At 40.7% G+C, this 26,271-nt stretch overlaps 1 protein-coding gene across 1 annotated transcript in view; it reads right to left on the reverse strand.

Annotated features, from left to right (window-relative positions):
- Positions 1-23,128: 23,128 nt before the first annotated feature.
- Positions 23,129-26,271, reverse strand: part of CWC22 (CWC22 spliceosome associated protein) — a 66,742-nt gene continuing 63,599 nt past the window's right edge. The window contains exon 19 of the mRNA XM_075286071.1: positions 23,129-23,664. Coding sequence (XP_075142172.1) covers positions 23,435-23,664 — 230 coding nt within the window. The 3' untranslated portion in view covers positions 23,129-23,434. The remainder of the gene's footprint in view (positions 23,665-26,271) is intronic.

Here is a 26,271-nt window from a genome sequence, read left to right on the forward strand (position 1 = left end):
GAAAGATATAGGAAGTTCTTATACTTCTCCCTTTTGCTCAATCCACTCTTGGCTTTTGCTCAAAAAACCACAACAAAAAAGCTGCGTTTCCGCAATGTGGGGCTTTAGCTTTAAAGTCTAGACTGCTCCATTCCTACTGAGATTAGGGATGGGAGAACCCAAATATGCCAAATTGTTTGGATTTTAACAAACCCAAACAAATGGCAGTTCATCTGGGATGAACTTAAATGGTTCTAGCACCACCTGACAGCCTTTAAGCCAATACACAGTGGCAGGTGGATACTTTACAGTGTTGATGTCATAAACACTATATAAAGTGCTGTTAACTTGAGCACAAGGCATTACAGTAATGGTGGATGTGGGGAAGGATCTGTGATTCATCTCACTTTATAATATAGAGCTTACAATTGCAAGCAACAGTGTTAGAGAATCTTAGGAATGGGACAGTTTAGTCAGATTGAATCAATTTCAGATAGATTACTGACATAATCATAGATATTAGGAGTAAGGAAGAATATCTGTGCCGTATGAGCCTGACAGCAGCATTTTAATTGTAAAATAAAAAAAATTGTATTTTTTTTCCTAAGTCTGTTGGATAGGACAGCAGTTTCATCTATACGCAGAGAGTTTAAATATCATTTTCACTGGCAGTCAATTAGTCCTGTTAATGAAAAATATTTTAAGTTTTTTTTGGCACACCAGGAGTGCTTCCAGTCTGTACACCGAGGCAGATGCAGAAAAACGCAACAAAAAACACTGCAGAAAAGAAATGTAATGTGTTTCCGCTTCTTAGCTGTATTACGCAAAGTGAGGCCTTTGCTTTAAGGTCATTTTAGTACAAGTAGAAGATAATCATGTAGCATTTGCGGGTAAAGATGTCACATCTGTACAGCAGTTAATTCCAGAGGTTGCACCAGCCTTGGCAGCCATTATACATTCATCTTGTTTTATAAGTTTGTGTGAAGGACAGATTTTTTTTACAAAAATTTCTGTCACTGTCCCATTCATCTAAATGGGGCTTGTAGAAATCCGTGCACTTGCCACCAACATAAACTCCATTTAGATGAATGAGATCAATTTCCAGCATCTGATTTCAGCAACAAATCTGCTGATTGTGAATATCTTATCTATATTTTACATATTTTGTGTATTCTGTTATAAACCAAATGACATTCAGTGAGGATTCAGCATCAGATTCCTTATTCCCAGAATTCAGAGTAAAACTGTACTGGCAAAGCAGCAAATCACTCCACCCAGTACAACGTATGCTTAAGCATCAAGAATAACAGGGAATCTTGCCATAAACATAATTATAGTGCATGCTAAATATAGCAGCTGACGAAAATGCCTTATGCTATTTCTGTCCGTAGCCTTCAGTAACCATATAGATGGATTAAAGTGATCAGTGGATTTATTTATTGGCTTCACAAACACCTCTCAAGCTAAATGAAATGGAAAAAAATACGCCTAAACCATGAATAATATGGTATTATGAGTAAACAGTCAGAGCAATTGACTAGCGACATAAATATGTAACAATGAATCAATAATAATATTATAGCTACAAAGGTAATGATACAATGGCTTGGCTTTAAAGGAATCCTATAATTAAAAACTTCTTTTTCTAACACGTCGAAATAGCCTAAAGAAAGGCTATTCTTCTCCTTACCTTTCGTTGTCTTATCTGCGCCGCCGTTTGGTTAAAATCCCGTTTTCCGCCAGTTTGCAAAGGAGCTCTCTTACAGCACTGGGGGTGGGCCCCAGCGTTCAAACAGCACTGCGGGCGTCCCCAATGCTGCCAGAGAACACTCTACAGCGCCGCATCCATCTTCTTCAGCAACGTCCTCTTCACGCGTCTTCTTCCGACGCAGTCTTCAGAATTCTAGGCCTGGGGCCTAGGGCAAAGCCGAGTGTGCATGCCCGCGGCCTCAAGAAAAATGGCCACTTATACAGTATATATATTTCCCTTTTCTTCTGTAGCCATTCTTGCCCTTGACTCCAAAAACTGCAGCATAATCTGCAACGAAAGGTGTGTTTCCACAACAGTCTTACTGGTAATTGAATTTGGTCAGATGTGAATAAACGGATAGATTGAATATTTTTGTAGTGGACTCTGGGGGTACTCTGGGGGTTCCTTCTCTTTGATCTAGTGTTTACCTCTGCCCCATTGACATCCTCATGTTCTGTTTTTCAGTTGGTGGAGATGCATCTGCTTGTTTTGAAAAACTGATTTATGGGGTTGGAAGTGGCTTTGGGGGGGTTCACATTGGTAGTGGAGGACTGGATCGGAAGTAACGTGGTGGCTATGGGATGGTGGGCATGGTGAGTTGTGAAGGTAGGGCTAAAAAAAAATTCAAGAGAGGGATTGGTGGATCACACTAGACTACAACTAAGTGATCAAGTATAAGATGATCCAATGATCCCGTCTCTGGCACCCACTTTCATCAGATTATTCAGTAGGACCAAAGGAATGAATCATCCGTGCTCACCGGGACGTCTTCAAATCCAATTACTTTATTAATATTACCTATTACATGATGCGTTTTGGAGCTAATAAGCCCCTTTATCAAATGTATTGTTTGGTATAAACTGGACAAAACACAGACTGACCTACATATAGAGTACAAGCCATAGAGTGCACAAACTCAAAGGGTTTGTCTTAGTGAGTCTATTTATCTACCGCTTATTGCTCTATTGGTCTCTACCTTACTACACTAGTTTATTCACAGTGCTGTTTTCATTATATTTTGCCACTGTTCATCAGATTGGTGTCTTCCTCTGTGTGATGTGGGCACAGTCCTGGAGGCTTACCATGACAAGTATGGACACTTTGGGGTTCAGAAGACAGAGGTTACCATCAGAAGTCGGTATTACTGGGTTGGTCTAAAAGAGGATGTCAAGAAGTGGTGCAGAGAGTGTACTGCCTGCACCATGGCCAGGGGTGAGAAAGCAGATCAAAAGGCTCCGCTCCATCCTATTCAGAGTTATCGCCCTCTGGAGATCGTGGCTCTGGACCACCTTAGCTGCTCTAGATATACCTACGTGCTGACTATGATTGACCACTACACCAAGTTCACAGTACCCTTACCCGTATGGGATCTAATGGCTAAGACTATTGCCAAGACTTTCTGGAAGTCCTTTCTCCTTCCCTATGGCTGTCCTGAGAAGATCCTCACAGACCAAGGTTCAGCTTTTGAGTCTCAGCTGTTCCTGGAACTCTGGGCTCTCTATGTCTGCAAGAAGCTGCAGTCTACTTCTTTCCATCCACAGGGCAATCGTCTCTGTGAGAAAATGAATCTCACTCGTCTTGGGCTTCTCAGGAATTTGTCAACCTCCACCCGAAGAGATTGACCATTGTGGTTACCTTAGCTGGTCTACCAGTAGCAGAAGCAGCTGTCCACTGGATACATATCATACTACCTGATGTTCAGGAGACATGGGAAGCTGCCAGATGACATTACCTTGGGAGTGGCTGTTCCAGATGACATCAATCCACTACCAAAGACCAACTGGGTGAGTGACCATCAGAGGTGTTGTGGAAGCCCACATGAAAGATGCATGGACCAGGCAGGAAGCAGAGCACAACTTGCATGCACAGGCTACTCCCTTCAAGTTTGGGGAGAAGGTGTGGCTGAAGAACAACCACCGTACTCGCAAGTTGGACTCCAAATAGGAGACTGAACCATACACTACCTCTGCACACCAGAACATATTGGAACACCACTTTTTTTTTTTTTTACTTTTAACAAGGAAGTTATTAATTTAAAGAAGTACTTATGAGCATTATTCATTATGGGGGGATTATAGTATTTAATAATTGGGGGTATCAGCAGGGTGGGTGTGCAGGCGAGGACAATGTGGGTCATATGCCTGGAAAAGTGAGGAGCCAAAGATGTCTGTGCTGCAAACTTTAGAGAGATTGAAAGAAGTTGGGATGGCGGTCCAGATGGAAGAGAAATGGAATGGAAATGTGAATGATTAGTCAGAGACGTCACTGATAAGTCACAAAATGATACTGCCCTGTATTCGCCAAAATCGTCTGCAGACCCTGTGTACAGCCGCTATCTAACACTATATGGTCACCGTATAGTGATAATATCGGTATATGTAAGTTGAGGCCTTCCCCATGCACTCAACCCCTAGCTACGCCTCTGGTCCAAGTGCAATCCTGCTACCAATAAAATCACTGTTTGTTTGGTGCACTCTTGGAGTGGTCATATCTGCCGGAGCACCAGTTTTCATCTGTAGTTGCCACATATCAGGAGCTGTCTATCTATTTGGATGTTCCTGGGTAGTGACTATGGGTGAAAACTAGAGATGAGCGAACACCAAAATGTTCGAGGTTCGAAATCCGATTCGAACAGTCGCTTACTGTTCGACTGTTCGAACGGGTTTCGAACCCCATTATAGTCTATGGGGAACATATACTCGTTAAGGGGGAATCCCAAATCCGTCTCAGGAGGGTCACCAAGTCCACTATGACACCCCAGGAAATGATGTCAACACCCTGGAATGACACTGGGACAGCAGGGGAAGCATGCCTGGGGGCATATAAATCACTTTATTACATGGAAATCCCTGTCAGCTTGCGATTGTCGCAAGCTAACTTTTTCCCATAGGAATGCATTGGCCAGTGCTGATTGGCTGAATTCTGTACTCTGGCCAATCAGCGCTATTGACGTGATGAAGCAGTGCTGAATGTGTGTGCTTAGCTCAACTACGCCGGTGGAGTAGTTGAGCTAAGCACACACATTCAGCTCTGCTTCAATCAGCGTTGGCCAATGCATTCTATTAGCGTGATGAAGCAGAGTGTACGCAAGGGTTCAAGCTCCACTACTACTCCACCGGCATAGTTGAGCTAAGCACACACATTCAGCACTGCTTCATCACGGCAATAGAATGCATTGGCCAGCGCTGATTGGCCAGAGTACGGAATTCGGCCAATCAGCGCTGGCTCGGCTGGAGGAGGCGGAGTCTAAGGTCGGACCAGAATGGAGACTGGTGTGGAGCGATCTTAGACTCCGCCTCCTCCAGCAGAGCCAGCGCTGATTGGCCGAATTCTGTACTCTGTGGCCAATCAGCGCTGGCCAATGCATTCCTATGGGAAAAAGTTTATCTCACAAAAAACACAATTACACACCCGATAGAGGTCCAAAAAGTTATTTTTAATAACATTTCTACCTAAATAAAGGTTATCCCTAGCTATCCCTGCCTGTACAGCTATCCCTGTCTCTTAGTCACAAAGTTCACATTCTCATATGACCCGGATTTGAAATCCACTATTCGTCTAAAATGGAGGTCACCTGCTTTCGGCAGCCAATGACTTTTTCCGATTTTTTTCAATGCCCCGGTTGTCGTAGTTCCTGTCCCACCTCCCCTGCGCTGTTATTGGTTTAAAAAAGGCGCCAGGGAAGGTGGGAGGGGAATTGAGTTTTGGCGCACTTTACCACGCGGTGTTCGATTCGAACATGGCGAACAGCGTGATATCCGATCGAACATGTGTTCGATAGAACACTGTTCGCTCATCTCTAGTGAACACAGGTATTGTGGCAGGTGCGGCCACACCACAGGTGCAGCAAACAACTCATGTACATGTGGATAAAAATGTACTTTTCTGGGCAAGATTGTACTTGGAAATAAGAAAGGTATGTTCACTACCCGCACCTATAGCAGAGCACACTGACAGGGGGTTAGAGGTTTTGGTATTTTCATGCTGGTAGGCTTCCTTTAAGCTGTGGGGCCTCTCTGGAAAACTTTTCTCAAACCTTTCCCTTCACTTTTCTAATAACCCATTATATTTATGGCAAACAATATTCTCATATGAACCTGCACCTCATATACAGACATGTGAATAAGCTCTTAGGGCTAGTTCACACAGGGCAAGTTGGCAGCGGATTTTTGAAACGGAAAAAAGAAGCGAGCTGCCCTATCTTGCCGCGGATTCCGCGGTTGAATCAGTCGCGGCGCAAGGCTCTGGCCCATACATTTGGGCCTAATCCATCACAGAATGCCGCGATGGGATACCAGTGCACTGCACTGGAATCCCGTTGCGGCAACCGTGATGGAATGCTTACACGTGGAACTCCGTGTGAACTAGCCCTTAGATTGGGCTCAAGTTCAAGGCCATTAGTGAGTCTGTGAGCCAAGTATGTGAGAACCGACTGAATAGGTGAAATGCCATGTACAGTATATACTCCATTACTATGTACAGTATATACTCCATTACTATGTACAGTATATATTCCATTACTATGTACAGTATATACTCCATTACTATGTACAGTATATACTCCATTACTATGTACAGTATATACTCCATTACTACGTACAGAATATACTCCATTACTATGTACAGTATATACTCCATTACTATGTACAGTATATACTCCATTACTACGTACAATATATACTCCATTACTATGTACAATATATACTCCATTACTACGTACAGTATATACTCCATTACTACGTACAGTATATACTCCATTACTATGTACAGTATATATTCCATTATTATGTACAGTATATACTCCATTACTATGTACAGTATATACTCCATTACTATGTACAGTATATACTCCATTACTATGTACAGTATATACTCCATTACTATGTACAGTATATACTCCATTACTATGTACAGTATATATTCCATTACTATGTACAGTATATACTCCATTACTACGTACAGAATATACTCCATTACTATGTACAGTATATACTCCATTACTATGTACAGTATATATTCCATTACTATATACAGTATATACTCCATTACTATGTACAGTATATACTCCATTACTACGTACAGTATATACTCCATTACTATGTACAGTATATACTCCATTACTATGTACAGTATATACTCCATTACTATGTACAGTATATACTCCATTACTATGTACAGTATATATTCCATTACTACGTACAGTATATTCTCCATTACTATGTACAGTATATATTCCATTACTACGTACAGTATATACTCCATTACTATGTACAGTATATACTCCATTACTATGTACAGTATATACTCCATTACTATGTACAGTATATACTCCATTACTATGTACAGTATATACTCCATTACTACGTACAGTATATATTCCATTACTACGTACAGTATATACTCCATTACTATGTACAGTATATACTCCATTACTATGTACAGTATATACTCCATTACTATGTACAGTATATAGAGAGAATACGCCACCCCAAGCACAGACAGACCCTGAGCTGGTACAGACTGAGCGCCCACAACCTAGAGATAGAGACGGGGCGATACAGGCAGACGTACAAGCCACGGGAGAAGAGACTGTGCCAGCACTGTGACCAGGGGGTCCTAGAAGACGAGACCCACTTCCTGCTACACTGCACCAAATACTCAGCTGTGAGGGCCGTCTACTACCAAAGACTCTCTGCCCACATCCCAGACTTCATATCTGCAGACGAGAAGAGGAAACTCTACATCCTACTGGGAGAAGAAGAGGCCACTGTGGAGATCGCTGCCCAATATGTGTCCAGCTGTCACCAAACAAGAGGAAGATGAGACTCCATGGACTGTTATATTTATCCCAAAACACCCACCGCCCCACCCCACCCCCACCCCCCCATATAGCAGTCACCAACGAAGAGGAAGACGAGACTCCACGGACTGTTATACCCCCAACCGCCCCACCCCACCCCCCCATATAGCAGCCACCAACGAAGAGGAAGATGAGACTCCATGGACTGTTATAACCCAAACCCCCCCCATACCCACCACCCACCCAACCCAACGCCCCCCCCCCCCGCCCACTTTACTAGCTTTGGCAATGCCAAATAACTATTCGGACGTGCCAATAAAGCATTTTTGATTTGATTTGATACTCCATTACTATGTACAGTATACTCCATTACTATCTACAGTATATACTCCATTACTATGTACAGTATATATTCCATTACTACATACAGTATATACTCCATTACTATGTACAGTATATACTCCATTACTATGTACAGTATATACTCCATTACTATGTACAGTATATATTCCATTAATATGTATAGTATATATTCCATTACTATGTACAGTCAGGGCCGGCGTCAGCGCACGGCATAGTCGGGCAAGTGCCGGGGCCCACAGAGCCTCTGGGGGCCTCCCGGCACTTGCCTGCCCCAGCACTTGCCTGTCCCGATTTCAGCACATCAGCGTCCGACGGACGCCGATGAGCTGAATACATAGACGAATAAAGCAGGAATTGTGAGCGCAGCTCCTGCTTTAAAGTCGCGGCCCGGCTTGCATGTGTAGGCGCGATGACGTCATCACATCGCGGTTACACACGCACGCCGGGCCGCGGCTTTAAAGCAGGAGCTGCGCTCACAGTTCCTGCTTTAATCGCTATGTGACTGGAGTGAGAGAGAGGAGAGAGGAGCGTCGGGGGAACGATGGAAGGTGAGTGTGAGTGTAAGTGTTTGTTTTGTGTTATATTAAGGTAGAACATAATGAAGGGGGCCCATGAAACTGGGGGGCAAATGAAGGGGAGAGAACGGCATGAAACTGGGGACAGAGAAGGAGGGGGCCCAATGAAACTGGGGGGCAAATGAAGGGGAGGGGGGAATGGCATGACACTGGGGCAGATGGGGGGGTGGAACAGCATGACACTGGGGCAGAGACGGGGGACATGAAACTGTGAGCAGATGAAGGGGGGAACGTGATGAAACTGGGGACAGAGGTGGAGGGGGGGACATGAAACTGGGGGCAGAGGAAAGGTGTATATGAAACTGGGGGAGAGATGGAGGGGGGGCATATCATTTACGGGTGACTGTAGGAGGATTATACTCTGTGGGAGCACATGATAAATAAATGAGTGGGTGGAGCCAAATTTGCCACTGCGCGCAGAGCGCGCCACGCATTTTTCCCCTCTTTCTATTCTTTAAAAGTTGGGAGGTATGGCGTTGGTGACGTCACTTGCTTCATCTGCAACGCACAGTGTCTCAACTCCCCTGCCTCCTTTACAAGGGGGCCCACTGAGGCTTTGTCACCCAAGGGCCCATAAAAACCTGGAGCCGGCCCTGTGTACAGTATATAATCCATTACTATGTACACTATATACTCCATTACTATGTACAGTATATATTCCATTACTACGTACAGTATATATTCCATTACTACATACAGTATATACTCCATTACTATGTACAGTATATACTCCATTACTATGTACAGTATATACTCCATTACTATGTACAGTATATACTCCATTACTATGTACCGTATATATTCCATTACTACATACAGTATATACTCCATTACTATGTACAGTATATACTCCATTACTATGTACAGTATATACTCCATTACTATGTACAGTATATATTCCATTACTACGTACAGTATATATTCCATTACTACATACAGTATATACTCCATTACTATGTACAGTATATACTCCATTACTATTTACAGTATATTCTCCATTACTATGTACAGTATATACTCCATTACTATGTACAGTATATATTTCATTACTATGTACAGTATATATTCCATTACTATATACAGTATATACTCCATTACTATGTACAGTATATATTCCATTACTATGTACAGTATATACTCCATTACTATGTACAGTATATACTCCATTACTATGTACAGTATATATTGCATTACTATGTACAGTATATACTCCATTACTATGTACAGTATATACACCATTACTATGTACAGTATATACTCCATTACTATGTACAGTATATACTCCATTACTATGTACAGTATATACTCCATTACTATGTACAGTATATACTCCATTACTATGTACAGTATATATTCCATTACTATGTACAGTATATATTCCATTACTATGTACAGTATATACTCCATTACTATGTACAGTATATACTCCATTACTATGTACAGTATATACTCCATTACTATGTACAGTATATACTCCAATACTATGTACAGTATATTCTATTACTATGTACAGTATATACTCCATTACTATGTACAGTATATATTCCATTACTATGTACAGTATATACTCCATTACTATGTACAGTATATACTCCATTACTATGTACAGTATATACTCCAATACTATGTACAGTATATTCTATTACTATGTACAGTATATACTCCATTACTATGTACAGTATATATTCTATTACTATGTACAGTATATACTCCATTACTATGTACAGTATATATTCCATTACTATGTACAGTATATATTCCATTACTATGTACAGTATATACTCCATTACTATTTACAGTATATTCTCCATTACTATGTACAGTATATACTCCATTACTATGTACAGTATATATTCCATTACTATGTACAGTATATACTCCATTACTATGTACAGTATATACTCCATCACTATGTACAGTATATACTCCATTACTATGTACAGTATATACTCCATTACTATGTACAGTATATATTCCATTACTATGTACAGTATATACTCCATTACTATGTACAGTATATATTGCATTACTATGTACAGTATATACTCCATTACTATGTACAGTATATACACCATTACTATGTACAGTATATACTCCATTACTATGTACAGTATATACTCCATTACTATGTACAGTATATATTGCATTACTATGTACAGTATATACTCCATTACTATGTACAGTATATACACCATTACTATGTACAGTATATACTCCATTACTATGTACAGTATATACTCCATTACTATGTACAGTATATACTCCATTACTATGTACAGTATATATTCCATTACTATGTACAGTATATATTGCATTACTATGTACAGTGTATACTCCATTACTATGTACAGTATATACTCCATTACTATGTACAGTATATACTCCAATACTATGTACAGTATATTCTATTACTATGTACAGTATATACTCCATTACTATGTACAGTATATATTCCATTACTATGTACAGTATATACTCCATTACTACGTACAGTATATATTCCATTACTATGTACAGTATATACTCCATCACTATGTACAGTATATACTCCATTACTATGTACAGTATATACTCCATTACTATGTACAGTATATACTCCATTACTATGTACAGTATATATTCCAGGTATCTCTGTTTCTTCTCTCTGAGGGTGCCCTTGAGAACCAGGAACAAAACACCCACACATGAGCCCCAACAGTCCGGCCTCTACAACCTACCAAGACATTTCAAATGGGCCAACCACCAGGCCATAGAATATACCAACGCAACCAACCGACCCGAAATCAAGACACTGCTCACAAACTTCCATACAAACACCTATCAGCCAGACCAACAGGGAGTCACCAGAGCTGTGAAGGATCTCAAGTACATCCTACAGACCACAACAGAACTAGCAGGCCTGAAACGAACCAAACCCATAAGACAAACCAACAAACAGTCCCACAAATGGTTCGACAGCGACTGCAGAGCACTACGCCATACCCTAAGAACAGCCTCCAACCAAAAACACAGGGACCCCAACAACAAGGAGGTGAGGGAAGCCTACAACAATCTATGCAAGCAATACAAGGGCACCCTCAGAGAGAAGAAACAGAGATACCTCTCCCACAAAATAGAGCAACTAGAGGACTCCCTCCAGGACAGCTCATTCTGGGAGACCTGGCACCACATGGGCACAAAGCCCAAGAAAAACTCTCTCCACATCCAAAATGGCAATATCTGGCTCAACTACTTCAGAGGTCTCTACAAAAACATCCCAGAAGAAGAACTAACTCCAGAACAGCAACAGATAATCACCAAACTGAGGGACATGGAGAAAGTCATCAAAGACTTCCAGAACCCTCTGGACTCGCCAATCACCATAAAAGACATACAAGAAAGAATTGTCCTGCTGAAAGGCAAAAAGGCCAGTGGCCCTGACGGCATCCTACCAGAGATGATCAAATACAGCTCTCCAGCAATACACGCGGCACTGGCAAAGCTATTCACCCTCGTGCTCAATGCTGGACACTTCCCCGAAGACTGGAACAAAGGGCTCATAACCCCCATCTACAAGAATGGGGACCAATATGACCCCAACAACTACAGAGGGATCTGCGTCAGCAGCACGCTGGGGAAACTGTTCAACAGCATCATCAATAACAGAATCCTCACCTTCCTCACACAACACGGGGTCCTCAGCAAGAGCCAAGCAGGGTTCATGCCAAACCACCGCACCACAGACCATATCTACACCCTGCACAGCCTCATCAAGACGCACGTCCACAACACCAGAAGAGGCAAGATATTCACCTGCTTCGTGGACTTTAAGAAGGCGTTTGATTCAGTATGGCACCCAGGCCTGCTACTAAAACTCTTAGAGAGTGGAATAGGAGGAAGAACGTACGACGTCATCAAGAGCTCCTACACCGGAAACCAGTGCAGTGTGAAGGTGAATGGGAAAAGGACAGCATACTTCCAACAGGCCCGAGGGGTCAGACAAGGCTGTAGCCTGAGCCCAACGCTCTTCAACATCTATATCAATGAACTGGCTACAGCCCTGGAGACCTCACAAATCCCAGGCCTCACCCTGAACAATCGAGAGGTGAAGTTCCTGCTATACGCCGATGACCTCCTACTCCTGGCCCCCACCGAGAAAGACCTCCAAGAAAGCCTGTCAGTGCTGGAAAAATTCAGCACCACATGGGCCCTACCCATCAACCAGAAGAAGACCAAAGTCATGGTATTTCAGAAGAAGGGCCACAATAAAGCCTCCACCACCCCACAATTCACACTGAACGGCTCCACACTGGAGAAAACCAACAGCTACACCTACCTGGGGCTGGAGCTCAGCCAATCAGGAAGCTTCAAAGCAGCAATAGAAACCCTGAAAGCAAAAGCCTGCAGAATCTTCTACGCCATCAGAAGACAACTGTACCACCTCAAACCACCGGTGAGGGTCTGGCTGAAGATATTTGACGCAGTCATCTCCCAGATCCTTCTCTATGGCAGCGAGGTTTGGGGCCCAGCCACCTACCCAGACCAGTCAAGGTGGGATTCCAGCCCAACAGAGAACTTCCACCTGGAGTTCTGCAAATACCTGCTCCATGTCCATCGCAACACCACCAACATGGCCTGCAGGGCAGAGCTAGGCAGTCTCCCCCTATGGCTCACCATACAGAAGAGGGCGCTAGCTTTCCAGGCACACATCCAGGGGAGCAAGCCTGACTCCTACCACCACCAAGAATGGCTAAGCCACCTGAGCAAACCAGACACTCACCAACCAAACAACAGCCAACCACCAAACCAAAAACACCAACAGATGATAAACAAGGCCGAAATAAAGGCGACCACAGAGGCAAACAGAGAGCGGTACATTGAAGAATGGAGAAACGAAATAAATAACTCCAAGAAACTCACCGTGTACCAATCCCTACAAAGGGACTACACCATGGCCACCTACCTGGAGAGAATACGCCACCCCAAGCACAGACAGACCCTGAGCTGGTACAGACTGAGCGCCCACAACCTAGAGATAGAGACGGGGCGATACAGGCAGACGTACAAGCCACGGGAGAAGAGACTGTGCCAGCACTGTGACCAGGGGGTCCTAGAAGACGAGACCCACTTCCTGCTACACTGCACCAAATACTCAGCTGTGAGGGCCGTCTACTACCAAAGACTCTCTGCCCATATCCCAGACTTCATATCTGCAGACTAGAAGAGGAAACTCTACATGCTACTGGGAGAGGAAGAGGCCACTGTGGAGATCGCTGCCCAATACGTGTCCAGCTGTCACCAAATAAGAGGAAGATGAGACTCCACGGACTGTTATATTTATCCCAAAACACCCGCCCCACCCCACCTCCCCATATAGCAGTCACCAACGAAGAGGAAGATGAGACTCCACGGACTGTTATACCCCAAACCAACCGCCCCGCCCCACCCCACCTCCCCATATAACGGTCACCAACGAAGAGGAAGATGAGACTCCATGGACTGTTATACCCCAAACCACCCACACCACCCCCACCACTCACCCACCCGAGTCCAACTCTCTCCCCCCCCCCCCCACTCTACTAGCTTTGGCAATGCCAAATATCTATTCGGACGTGCCAACTGTGTACAGTATATATTCCATTACTGTGTACAGTATATACTCCATTACTATGTACAGTATATATTCCATTACTATGTACAGTATATACTCCACTACTATGTACAGTATATACTCCATTACTACGTACAGTATACTCCATTACTATATACAGTATATACTCCATTACTATGTACAGTATATATTCCATTACTATGTACAGTATATACTCCATTACTATGTACAGTATATACTCCATTACTACGTACAGTATATACTCCATTACTATGTACAGTATATACTCCATCACTATGTACAGTATATATTCCATCACGATGTACAGTATATACTCCATTACTATGTACAGTATATACGCCATTACTATGTACAGTATATACTCCATTACTATGTACAGTATATATTCCATTACTATGTACAGTATATATTCCATTACTATGTACAGAATATATTCCATTACTATGTACAGTATATACTCCATTACTATGTACAGTATATACTCCATTACTATGTACAGTATATACTCCATCACTATGTACAGTATATACTCCACTACTATGTACAGTATATACTCCATTACTATGTACAGTATATACTCCATTACTATGTACAGTATATACTCCATTACTATGTACGGTATATACTCCATTACTATGTACGGTATATATTCCATTACTATGTACGGTATATACTCCATTACTATGTACAGTATATACTCCATTACTATGTACAGTATATACTCCATTACTATGTACAGTATATATTCCATTTCTATGTACAGTATATATTCCATTACTATGTACAGTATATACTCCATTACTATGTACAGTATATATTTGTGTACAGTATATACTCCATTACTATGTACAGTATATACTCCATTACTATGTACAGTATATATTCCATTACTATGTACAGTATATACTCCATTACTATGTACAGTATATACTCCATTACTATGTACAGTATATACTCCATTCCTATGTACAGTATATACTCCATTACTATGTACAGTATATATTCCATTACTATGTACAGTATATATTCCATTACTATGTACAGTATATACTCCATTACTATGTACAGTATATACTCCATTACTATGTACAGTATATACTCCATTACTATGTACAGTATATATTCCATTACTATGTACAGTATATACTCCATTACTATGTACAGTATATACTCCATTACTATGTACAGTATATATTCCATTACTATGTACAGTATATATTCCATTACTATGTACAGTATATACTCCATTACTATGTACAGTATATATTTGTGTACAGTATATACTCCATTACTATGTACAGTATATACTCCATTACTATGTACAGTATATACTCCATTACTATATACAGTATATACTACATTACTATATACAGTATATACTCCATTACTATGTACAGTATATACTCCATTACTATGTACAGTATATATTCCATTTCTATGTACAGTATATATTTGTGTACAGTATATATTCCATCACTATGTACAGTATATACTCCATTACTATGTACAGTATATACTCCATTACTATGTACAGTATATATTCCATTTCTATGTACAGTATATATTTGTGTACAGTATATATTCCATCACTATGTACAGTATATACTCCATTACTATGTACAGTATATACTCCATTACTATGTACAGTATATACTCCATTACTATGTACAGTATATATTCCATTACTATGTACAGTATATACTCCATTACTATGTACAGTATATACTCCATTACTATATACAGTATATACTCCATTACTATGTACAGTATATATTCCATTTCTATGTACAGTATATACTCCATTACTATGTACAGTATATATTCCATTACTATGTACAGTATATACTCCATTACTATGTACAGTATATACTCCATTACTATGTACAGTATATATTCCATTACTATGTAGAGTATATACTCCATTACTATGTACAGTATATACTCCATTACTATGTACAGTATATACTCCATTACTATGTACAGTATATATTCCATTACTATGTACAGTATATACTCCATTACTATGTACAGTATATACTCCATTACTATGTACAGTATATACTCCATTACTATGTACAGTATATATTCCATTTCTATGTACAGTATATACTCCATTACTATGTACAGTATATATTCCATTACTATGTACAGTATATACTCCATTACTATGTACAGTATATACTCCATTACTATGTACAGTATATACTCCATTACTACGTACAGTATATACTCCATTACTATGTACAGTATATACTCCATTACTGTGTACAGTATATACTCCATTACTATGTACAGTATATACTCCATTACTATGTACAGTATATACTCCATTACTGTGTACAGTATATACTCCATTACTATGTACAGTATATACTCCATTACTGTGTACAGTATATACTCCATTACTATGTACAGTATATACTCCATTACTATGTACAGTATATACTCCATTACTATGTACAGTATATATTCCATTACTATGTACAGTATATATTCCATTACTACGTACAGTATATACTCCATTACTACGTACAGTATATACTCCATTACTATCTACAGTATATATTCCATTACTGTGTACAGTATATATTCCATTACTGTGTACAGTATATACTCCATTACTATGTACAGTATATACTCCATTACTATGTACAGTATATACTCCATTACTATGTACAGTATATACTCCATTACTATCTACAGTATATATTCCATTACTATGTACAGTATATACTCCATTACTATGTACAGTATATATTCCATTACTATGTACAGTATATATTCCATTACTATGTACAGTATATATTCCATTACTGTGTACAGTATATACTCCATTACTATGTACAGTATATATGCCATTACTATCTACAGTATATATTCCATTACTATCTACAGTATATATTCCATTACTATGTACAGTATATACTCCACTACTATGTACAGTATATACTCCATTACTACGTACAGTATACTCCATTACTACGTACAGTATATACTCCACTACTATGTACAGTATATACTCCATTACTACGTACAGTATATACTCCATTACTACGTACAATATATATTCCATTACTACGTACAATATATATTCCATTACTATGTACAGTATATATTCCATTACTATGTACAGTATATACTCCACTACTATGTACGGTATATACTCCATTACTACGTACAGTATACTCCATTACTACGTACGGTATATACTCCATTACTACGTACAGTATATACTCCATTACTATGTACAGTATATACTCCATTACTACGTACAGTATATACTCCATTACTACGTACAGTATATACTCCATTACTATGTACAGTATATACTCCATTACTATGTACAGTATATACTCCATTACTATATACAGTATATATTCCATTACTATGTACAGTATATATTCCATTACTATATACAGTATATATTCCATTACTATGTACAGTATATATTCTATTACTATGTACAGTATATACTCCATTACTATGTACAGTATATACTCCATTACTATGTATAGTATATACTTCATTACTATGTACAGTATATATTCCATTACTATGTACAGTATATATTTGTGTACAGTATATACTCCATTACTATGTACAGTATATACTCCATTACTATGTACAGTATATATTCCATTACTATGTACAGTATATACTCCATTACTACGTACAGTATATACTCCATCACTATGTACAGTATATACTCCATTACTACGTACAGTATATATTCCATTACTATGTACAGTATATACTCCATTACTATGTACAGTATATATTCCATTACTATGTACAGTATATATTTGTGTACAGTATATACTCCATTACTATGTACAGTATATACTCCATTACTATGTACAGTATATATTCCATTACTATGTACAGTATATACTCCATTACTATGTACAGTATATACTTCATTACTGTGTACAGTATATATTCCATTACTGTGTACAGTATATACCCCATTACTGTGTACAGTATATACTCCATTACTGTGTACAATATATATTCCATTACTATATACAGTATATACTCCATTACTATGTACAGTATATACTCCATTACTGTGTACAGTATATACTCCATTACTATATACAGTATATACTCCATTACTATGTACAGTATATACTCCATTACTATGTACAGTATATACTCCATTACTATGTACAGTATATACTCCATTACTGTGTACAGTATATACTCCATTACTTTGTACAATATATATTCCATTACTATGTACAGTATATACTCCATTACTATGTACAGTATATATTCCATTACTATATACATTCCTAGACTACAAGTTATGTAAATGAGGGCATTATGTCACACTAGAGGTCAACATTCCAGAACAGTGTGATGTCATCAGTGTGACATCTATAACAGAATCTGCAGAGATATTCTTCAGTCATTATTGGTTACTTTGCGAGAAGATGAATTTCAATGGATTTATTGAGCTACTGTTGGGAGCTGGGGATAATGGTAAGTAAAGAAATATAGATTGACAGATAGAAGAAACATGTCTTGTAGCTCCATTGGCCCAATGTAAAATCTGTAACAGGGCCGCCACCAACCATGTACCATTTATAATATTAGCGCCTTCTTAGGGAGGGGGCTCTAAGAACCCATAAGGTCTGAGCGGTGACTGCTACTTCTACACCCTATCACTACCCCCTTGATATATAGAATTACTTCCTTTCTACAGGCTGAGTATACATATATATATAGCCTTATTAAATATTGTTGTCCGCCCATAAACCCCTGCAGATAGGCCCTATATAAGCTGGAAGTACAGCATGGTATAGAATAGTGATGGATCTCATGGATTGTTGTATAGTTAGTAATACAATCAGGAAAATGCTGGACCTCATAATATCAATCTATAGGCTGCAGCAGGGTCCTGGACGGGGCTTAGAGACTTGGGCTGGTGACCCTATATTTTAGAACAACTGCCCCATAAGTCTAGCTTCACCCATAAATGTTACATTGAGAAATGGTTGTGAAATGAAGAAATAATCCCATAAAGAAGTATCCATAGCAGAACATTCCTGTGTGACCCTTACATGTGATATAGTGAAAAACAGTGCGGAGCTGCATGTACAATGGGGAGGAGGTAGGGGTCTGTGCTTGGATTACTTCTTATTGAGCTCAGAACCAGAAAAGTCATGAAAATGGTGTAAATTTCACTATTATGTAAATCTGTAAAATTCAAAACAGGTTATCTGAGTAAATCAGAATCCGGCAGAACATTCTAGAATTCTACATTGTAGACCTTTATGATGTAATCAGAATATGGCGGATAATGAGGGGTGGGGGTGGGGCAGCAGCAATAAGAAAATGAAATTTTACTACTGATTTATACTGACAATAAACAAAGTATAAAGATTAATATATCAGGGAAATAGAACATGACAACCTCATTACATATGGGAAAGATACAATGAGACCTGGCTTACATGTAGCAGATCCTTCCCTGTAGTCAGTGACTATATAATAACCACCATTGTCCCCTCCTGATGTTCCTTCACCTATGATTGTTTTATGCTTTCTCTGCAGGGATCTCTATGGCTGGAGGGGGACAGGCCAGAGTGGTGGGAGAGCGTGGTGGTAAGTATCATTTTTAAGACAAATGAGACATTACACTCACATAGAACTTGGGCTCTATTCACACTACAGTCATGATTTCACTATACAATCAGTGGCATAACTAGGAATGGTGGGACCCCGTGGCGAACTTTTGACATGCCCCCCCCCCCGAAGATCTCGACCGAGCCCCTCCTGCGCATTCCTGCGTGCTCTATTATGCCCATTAGTGGCCCCTGCACACAGTATTATGTCCCATAGTGGCCCCTGCACACAGTATTATCCGCAATAGTGGCCCCTGCACACAGTATTATCCCCCATAGTGGCACATGCACACAGTATTGTACCCCATAGTGGCCTCTGCACACAGTATTATGTCCCATAGTGGCCCCTGCACACAGTATTATGTCCCTCAGTGGCCCCTGCACACACTATTATGTCCCATAGTGGCCCCTGCACACAGTATTATGTCCCTCAGTGGCCCCTGCACACACTATTATGTCCCATAGTGGCCCCTGCACACAGTATTATGTCCCTCAGTGGCCCCTACAGGACTAAATACTGTCACGTCACCCACTGACCACTATACCAGGACAATTGTGGATTGTGGAAAAAGTCTGGTCATGTGCATTACAATTTAGTAACTCCATGTGCCTCATATTAATAGCAGTTAACCCCATCATGTCCCTCACATTAACCCTTGTGTACCTCACATAAGAGTTACTGATATGTGAGAGACATGGAGGTAATAATAAAGTATCTTCATTATTATTACCCCCATATGTCTCACATATTAGTAACTGTTTTGGTGAGGCACACAGGGGTTAATGTGAGGGACATGATGGGGTTAAATGCTATTAATATGAGGCACATGGAGTTACTAAAACAAAACTAATCACCCCAAATGCCTGATATTAATAAGCATAGTAACCCCAGTATGTCCTGTGTATTCTTTTTTTTGTTTCACTTTCCTGGAGCTTCTTCTGCTCCTTCTCTTGTGTGCAGGACGGAGCTCGGCAGGGGTACACCCCGCCTCCTGGGCTCTCCTCAGCCCTCTCATTGGTGGGCAGAGGACAGCCAGAGAAAGGGAGGGGGGGAAGAAAGTGTCCTGAGAGTGCTGAGTTGAGCCAGACCTGCAGCTCCTGCATCAGCTCCTGGGTGTCAGCCATTGCTGCAGCTTCAGACATATACTTTCCCTATATTAATTAGGGAAAGTATTCCACCAACAGGGGGCCCCTGCAAGTACTGGGGCCCTGGGCAATAGCCAAGTTCGCCCCCCCCCCCCCCCAACGCTGATCATTATACTCGGGGGTCCGAAAAGACCCCCGAGTGTAATGATAGCAGCGGTAGCGGCTGTCACCGGGCCCCTAATGTCCCGGGCCCTGTGGCAGCTGCCTCTGCTGCTATGGCGGTAGTTATGCCACTGTATACAATAAAAACCATGAAAATGTGACTGATCCTTTTTCAAAGACATCCAAACAGAACAGATCCCATTGACTACAACAGGTCCAGAGTGTTTGGAAATGTGAAATATAGTACATGATATAATGACTTATAAATCATCTAGTGATAATAACTTACATGACAGTCGCTCCATCAATGATCAGAACTGTTGTAATATTTGTTATCATATCTTATCACTTTGTAGATTATAATATCGTGGTGAACGAAGTTGTGAACGAGGCCATAATTAACCGTGCCGAACAGGAAAGAAGGAGGAGGAGAAGGCGATATGAGGGTAAGTCATCATTATAGTCTGCTATCAGAAACTTAGGATGAGCAACTCTCACTTTTCAGTATAAATAGATAATACTCGGCCTCCTGAACACTGGTTAGAATTTCTAGAATAGATTTTCATGTGCGAGATTTAGTGAAATGTTGTAATTAAAGATTCTTTTTGTTTGTTTTAGAACAACGAGAAAATATTAGAAGACAGCTGATGGAGATGGAGGCCGAGCTGCAGGCCCAGGAGTCCGCTGGAGGCCCCGGTAAGTAGTAAATACTCTGTGTGAGAAATCTATATGCTTTGCTCTTATACGTAGTGTATCATAGTATATTACAGTATATATGTATATACTCATTGTGAATCTGTGTCATTTTGCAGATCTTCCAACAACATCTGGAAAGAGAGGACGGGCTGAGGAAGGCGAAACTTCTGGTCAAAGCCAAAAGAAAAAAAGAAAAAAGGGAAAAAGAAAACAAAAAAGGAAAACCTAAAAAAAGAACCCCCCCTCCCCCGGCGTTCCTTCCCTGATCCTTTGTCATTTCTTGTTCTCCCCCCTCCCCTTCCTTCCTGGCCCCCCTTGCCTTGTCATTCCTGTGTTCAATTCATTCATTTAATAAAAATCATAATGTAAAAAAAAAAAAAAATTGTAAAAAGTCTCAAGTCTGGGAACTTTAAATAATAGTGAGCAGTTTACCAATATTCCACCAACACTACAAACCCACACAAAACCACAACCAAACCTTTCACAGATCACAGGACACTTTCTGGGGTGACTGGGTTCAGTCCAGATCTGCTGGACATTTGCAATCTTTATGGTCTACCACAGGGGTCGGCAACCCCTGGCACGAATGCCAAGACTGGCATGCGAGGCATATTTTGCTGGCACAGCAGCCAGCCTGCAACCTTCATGCATTCAATTAGAGAGCGTCCCTTTAGTGATCTGCTAAAGCTGAAGTATAGGACACGCCCCCTTCTCTCCCTCCACCAATCAGAGGTGAGCCTCTCACTGTACAGGATAAGGGCTCCCTGGACCTGCTGCTACATGTGAGGAGCACCTGCAATTTGCAGCCCTGAGGAGGAGAGGAAGCTCTGCTGAGCAAAGTGAAAGGAAAAACAACATCAGGTACCTGCTTGTGTTACTAACTATTCTTATTAATGTCAGGCATTTGGGGTTATTACTTTAGTTTTAGTAACTCCGTCCTTATGGCCTCCCTCATCCAGCGGGATATGGAGGCCTTCTGACGGATCCCCATAGACTTTAATGGGGTCAGTGTGCTTACCGCCAGATCTCCGAAGGGAACAGGTGGACAGGAAAGTACTTCACAATCTTCTTTCCTGTCTGCATAATTCATGTGGGCAGCACACAGCAAGCACACGGACCCCATTATAGTCTATGGGGTCTGTGTGCTTTCGCAGCACAGCGCTTGCAAATGCGTTTGGTATTCCATTCGAGGGGTCCCCATGCGGACTCCCCCGAATGGAATACAAACGCAGATGCGAACAAGGGGAAGAATTGTCATAATTTGTATTAGTAACTTAGTATACTTTCTTTAACCTTCTTTTTTTTCTGACATTTTTGCTTTGAAACCAATTAACAGTTTTATGTAGAGATACAGTTTCCAGTTACTATGGTCATCCTAAAACCAATTAACAATGATTTGAGGGAACATTGTATAGTAACATGAAGTTAAAAAATTAAATAAATACTAATAATAATCCAGTTATTATAAAAGACCACTTTTTAATAGACATGAAAAATAAGGTTCAAAATCAGCAGCTCAGATTTCATGTCACAGCTGCTAAAATACAGCTTTTATTTGGCTTTACTGTCCATTAATGATAGAAAAAGGTCTGCTCCAAGAGTCACCAGCTGAGAAGAGACTTCTTGGGCAGGTGCCTCTACAACCATAAAGAGAGAACAAGAAAGGGAAAAACGCTGGATAACCGCTTCTTAAAAGTTACCCCCAACCCCCTTCCTTACACAATCTTATGTTACAAGAGGTGAAAAAAAGAAAAAAAATCCGTATAAGCGCAGTAGAATGGATCATCTCCGGGAGCTTCTAGAATGTGAAGAGTGTTTGGAGTTCTTGTCTGGTCTGCTGGATTGTCTCTCTTCGTGTCTTTCTTTGTGACGTTTCTTTTCGCTTCGCCTTTCTTCAGAATCTTCTTTCCTGGAGCTTGACTTCTTGGTTACTTCTTTACGTTTTTCCTTTCTTGAGGACTTTTCTTTATCTCTACCCTTTTTGGAGGTCTTTTTTCTTCTCCTTGAAGAGTCTATACAGATAGAAAACCGTAGATAATATTAGCAAGCAAGGAAATGCCAGACTGCCTTAGCCAAGCAGTCAAAGGGTCCACGTGTACTATCTAGTCAGAAAATGGCAACTAGTAATTATGGAAACCTAACCAAAGTTCATTAAAGAAGCTCCAAAAATAAGGCTCCAATGTGAACACACTCAGAAAGACAACATTCACACATAACCAAATGAAATGATACAGAAGTGGATGGGTTTCTATCGGTTATGGAGTCGGTAAGACAAACCACTAACTCCAGCTCCTTCACAAATGGCTGACCAGTCAAGACGCAGTAAAGCTCTAATTCATTAAAGAGGACGTTTCATCTCCTGGGGTACATGCCGTGTAATACACCACTGGAAAGCCAACAGTGTGCAGAATTCAGCTTTCCTGTTCTGTGCCCCTGGGGAAGAGCTATCGGTGCCGGTACCGTAGCTCTTCACTGTCAGAAGAGTGTTTCTGACAGCCAGTCAGGAACGCCTTTCCTCATAGTAGCGTCTATTGCGCTGTACAGTGAGAGGGGGGCGCTCCTTACCGCCCAGCGATGAGGCTGAGTGGTGACGAACGCCCCCTCCCCTACTGATAGTACTCGTCCATAGACACTATCGGCTTTCTAGTGGTGTATTACACCGCATGTGCCCCAGGAGATGAAATGTCCATTTTAAAAAGCTAGAGACGGACTTCCTATAAAAGTAAAATATGCAATAAACTATACATCATCTAGTTGATTATAGAATATTTATAACTGTATAATAAAATAAATAAATATATATATATAAAAAAAAAAAATAGTATGCCATATAAAATAGCATAAAATCAGATTGTGACTCCATAGACCTGGTTTCCATGACTTTTACCCAATGGTTAGCCCGTGTGTCTATGCATCAAAGAGTGGTTCCCTAAGAGTATGTTCACACATAGGAATCTGCCGTGGATTTGGGGGTGGATTCAGCCCCTGAAACCACAGCAGATTCTGCTCCGAATGTCCCTCTCATTGTTTCAATTGGAAGCAGAGATTGCAGTTGGATGTGGGGAAAAAAAATTAAAAAAAAATCAGCGTCCTGCTCGATCATCCGGGATTCGGGAGTCCCTGCTGGTTAGGCCCATTAATCCGGGCCTAATCAGCAGAGGAAAGCCGCAACGGAATACCAATGCAGTAACATTGGCATTGTGTCAAGACAATCCCGCGCCTGAACACAGGGGTGGAAAATAACGAATAATTTCTCTTCCTTTTCCGTCGTGCAATCCTAACCTTGCACAAGTATTTTCTGTATATGCCAGCTAATGAATTTCCTGTATTTAGGAAATTTACATTGTGATCCCTGCTTGGGACAGCGTTGAGGCCACTTTGTAAAGTGCTGCAGAATACGATGGCGCTATGTAAGTAAGCCAAATACATAAATATAAGACCAACTGCATTGACAATAGGGTCACTCACCAGAGGGCCAAATTATAAATTGTACCGATTCTCTATTAACACAGGAAGGGACTTTTGCTGGCTCAGGGCATGACTCCATGGGTAAAAATGACAGCTACAATGTTTTTTACTCATTAACAATACATACACGAAAATGCCTGAAACCATATACTTAAACAGCAAGAGCTTTCTAGACAATCTTAATGGCTAATTCAGTGTGTAATGTGGCACAGCGTAGCCTCCAGATCCTCCATAAAGGGTCATATAATTCTGCACAGTCAGCACATTGCTGTGCACCAGTGGCTACATCGTGCAGGGCTGTCTCATATACAATCACAAGCAGTTTCACGTATTTACAGCAAAAATCTGAAAGCTGCAAATGCAAAAAAAAAAAAAAAAAAAAAAAAACTGCATCATGTCAGCAATGTAACTTTTTGTATGATGTACACATAGGTTTGAGGCTAGTCATCTACCTGACACAATATCCAACCATAAGATTTCCCTTATGTCAAACAACTCTTTGAAAGAGTACAAATGGTGTATAAATCAGTCTATAGAAATCTGTAACTTGCCACTCCATGCCGTGCGGAAGAACAAAGTAGCCCAGAATTATTAATAGACAGTGTAAACTCAGACAGACGGTCCGAAAATTTGCCAGATATATCTCTGCTGCTGGATGATAAATCTGCCATAGCTATAGATAGTCTAGTCTACATTTATACTACATTCAATATCGGCGTCAGGATATTTCGTTCTCCTTCTCAGAGGACCACAAAATGGATAAGCGGTCCATTTAATGACGGGGGCGAATGGATCCAAAGGGACCTCATTGTCTATAACTGGGTCCATCAGACATCTGCCTTATTTTCTGCCATTGCCTATGGATCCTATTAATATTATAAAGGTGAAAGTTTGTGAGTTTGGATGTTTGTGGGTTTGTGTGTTTGGATGTTTGTTCCTCAATCTGAAGCTGGGGGTGGTACCTCAACTGTGGAAAACATCTTGCGTGGTACCAGTCCCAAAGAAACCCAACCCGATGGGCTACAATGACTACCGACCTGTAGCACTGACATCCCACCTGATGAAGGTCCTAGAGAGACTGGTCCTGACACACCTACGCCCCCTAGTGAGCTCCGCTCTGGACCCCCTCCAGTTTGCCTACCGGCCAGGCA

The sequence above is a fragment of the Leptodactylus fuscus genome, chromosome 8 (assembly GCF_031893055.1).
Source record: "Leptodactylus fuscus isolate aLepFus1 chromosome 8, aLepFus1.hap2, whole genome shotgun sequence".
NCBI lineage: Eukaryota > Metazoa > Chordata > Amphibia > Anura > Leptodactylidae > Leptodactylus > Leptodactylus fuscus.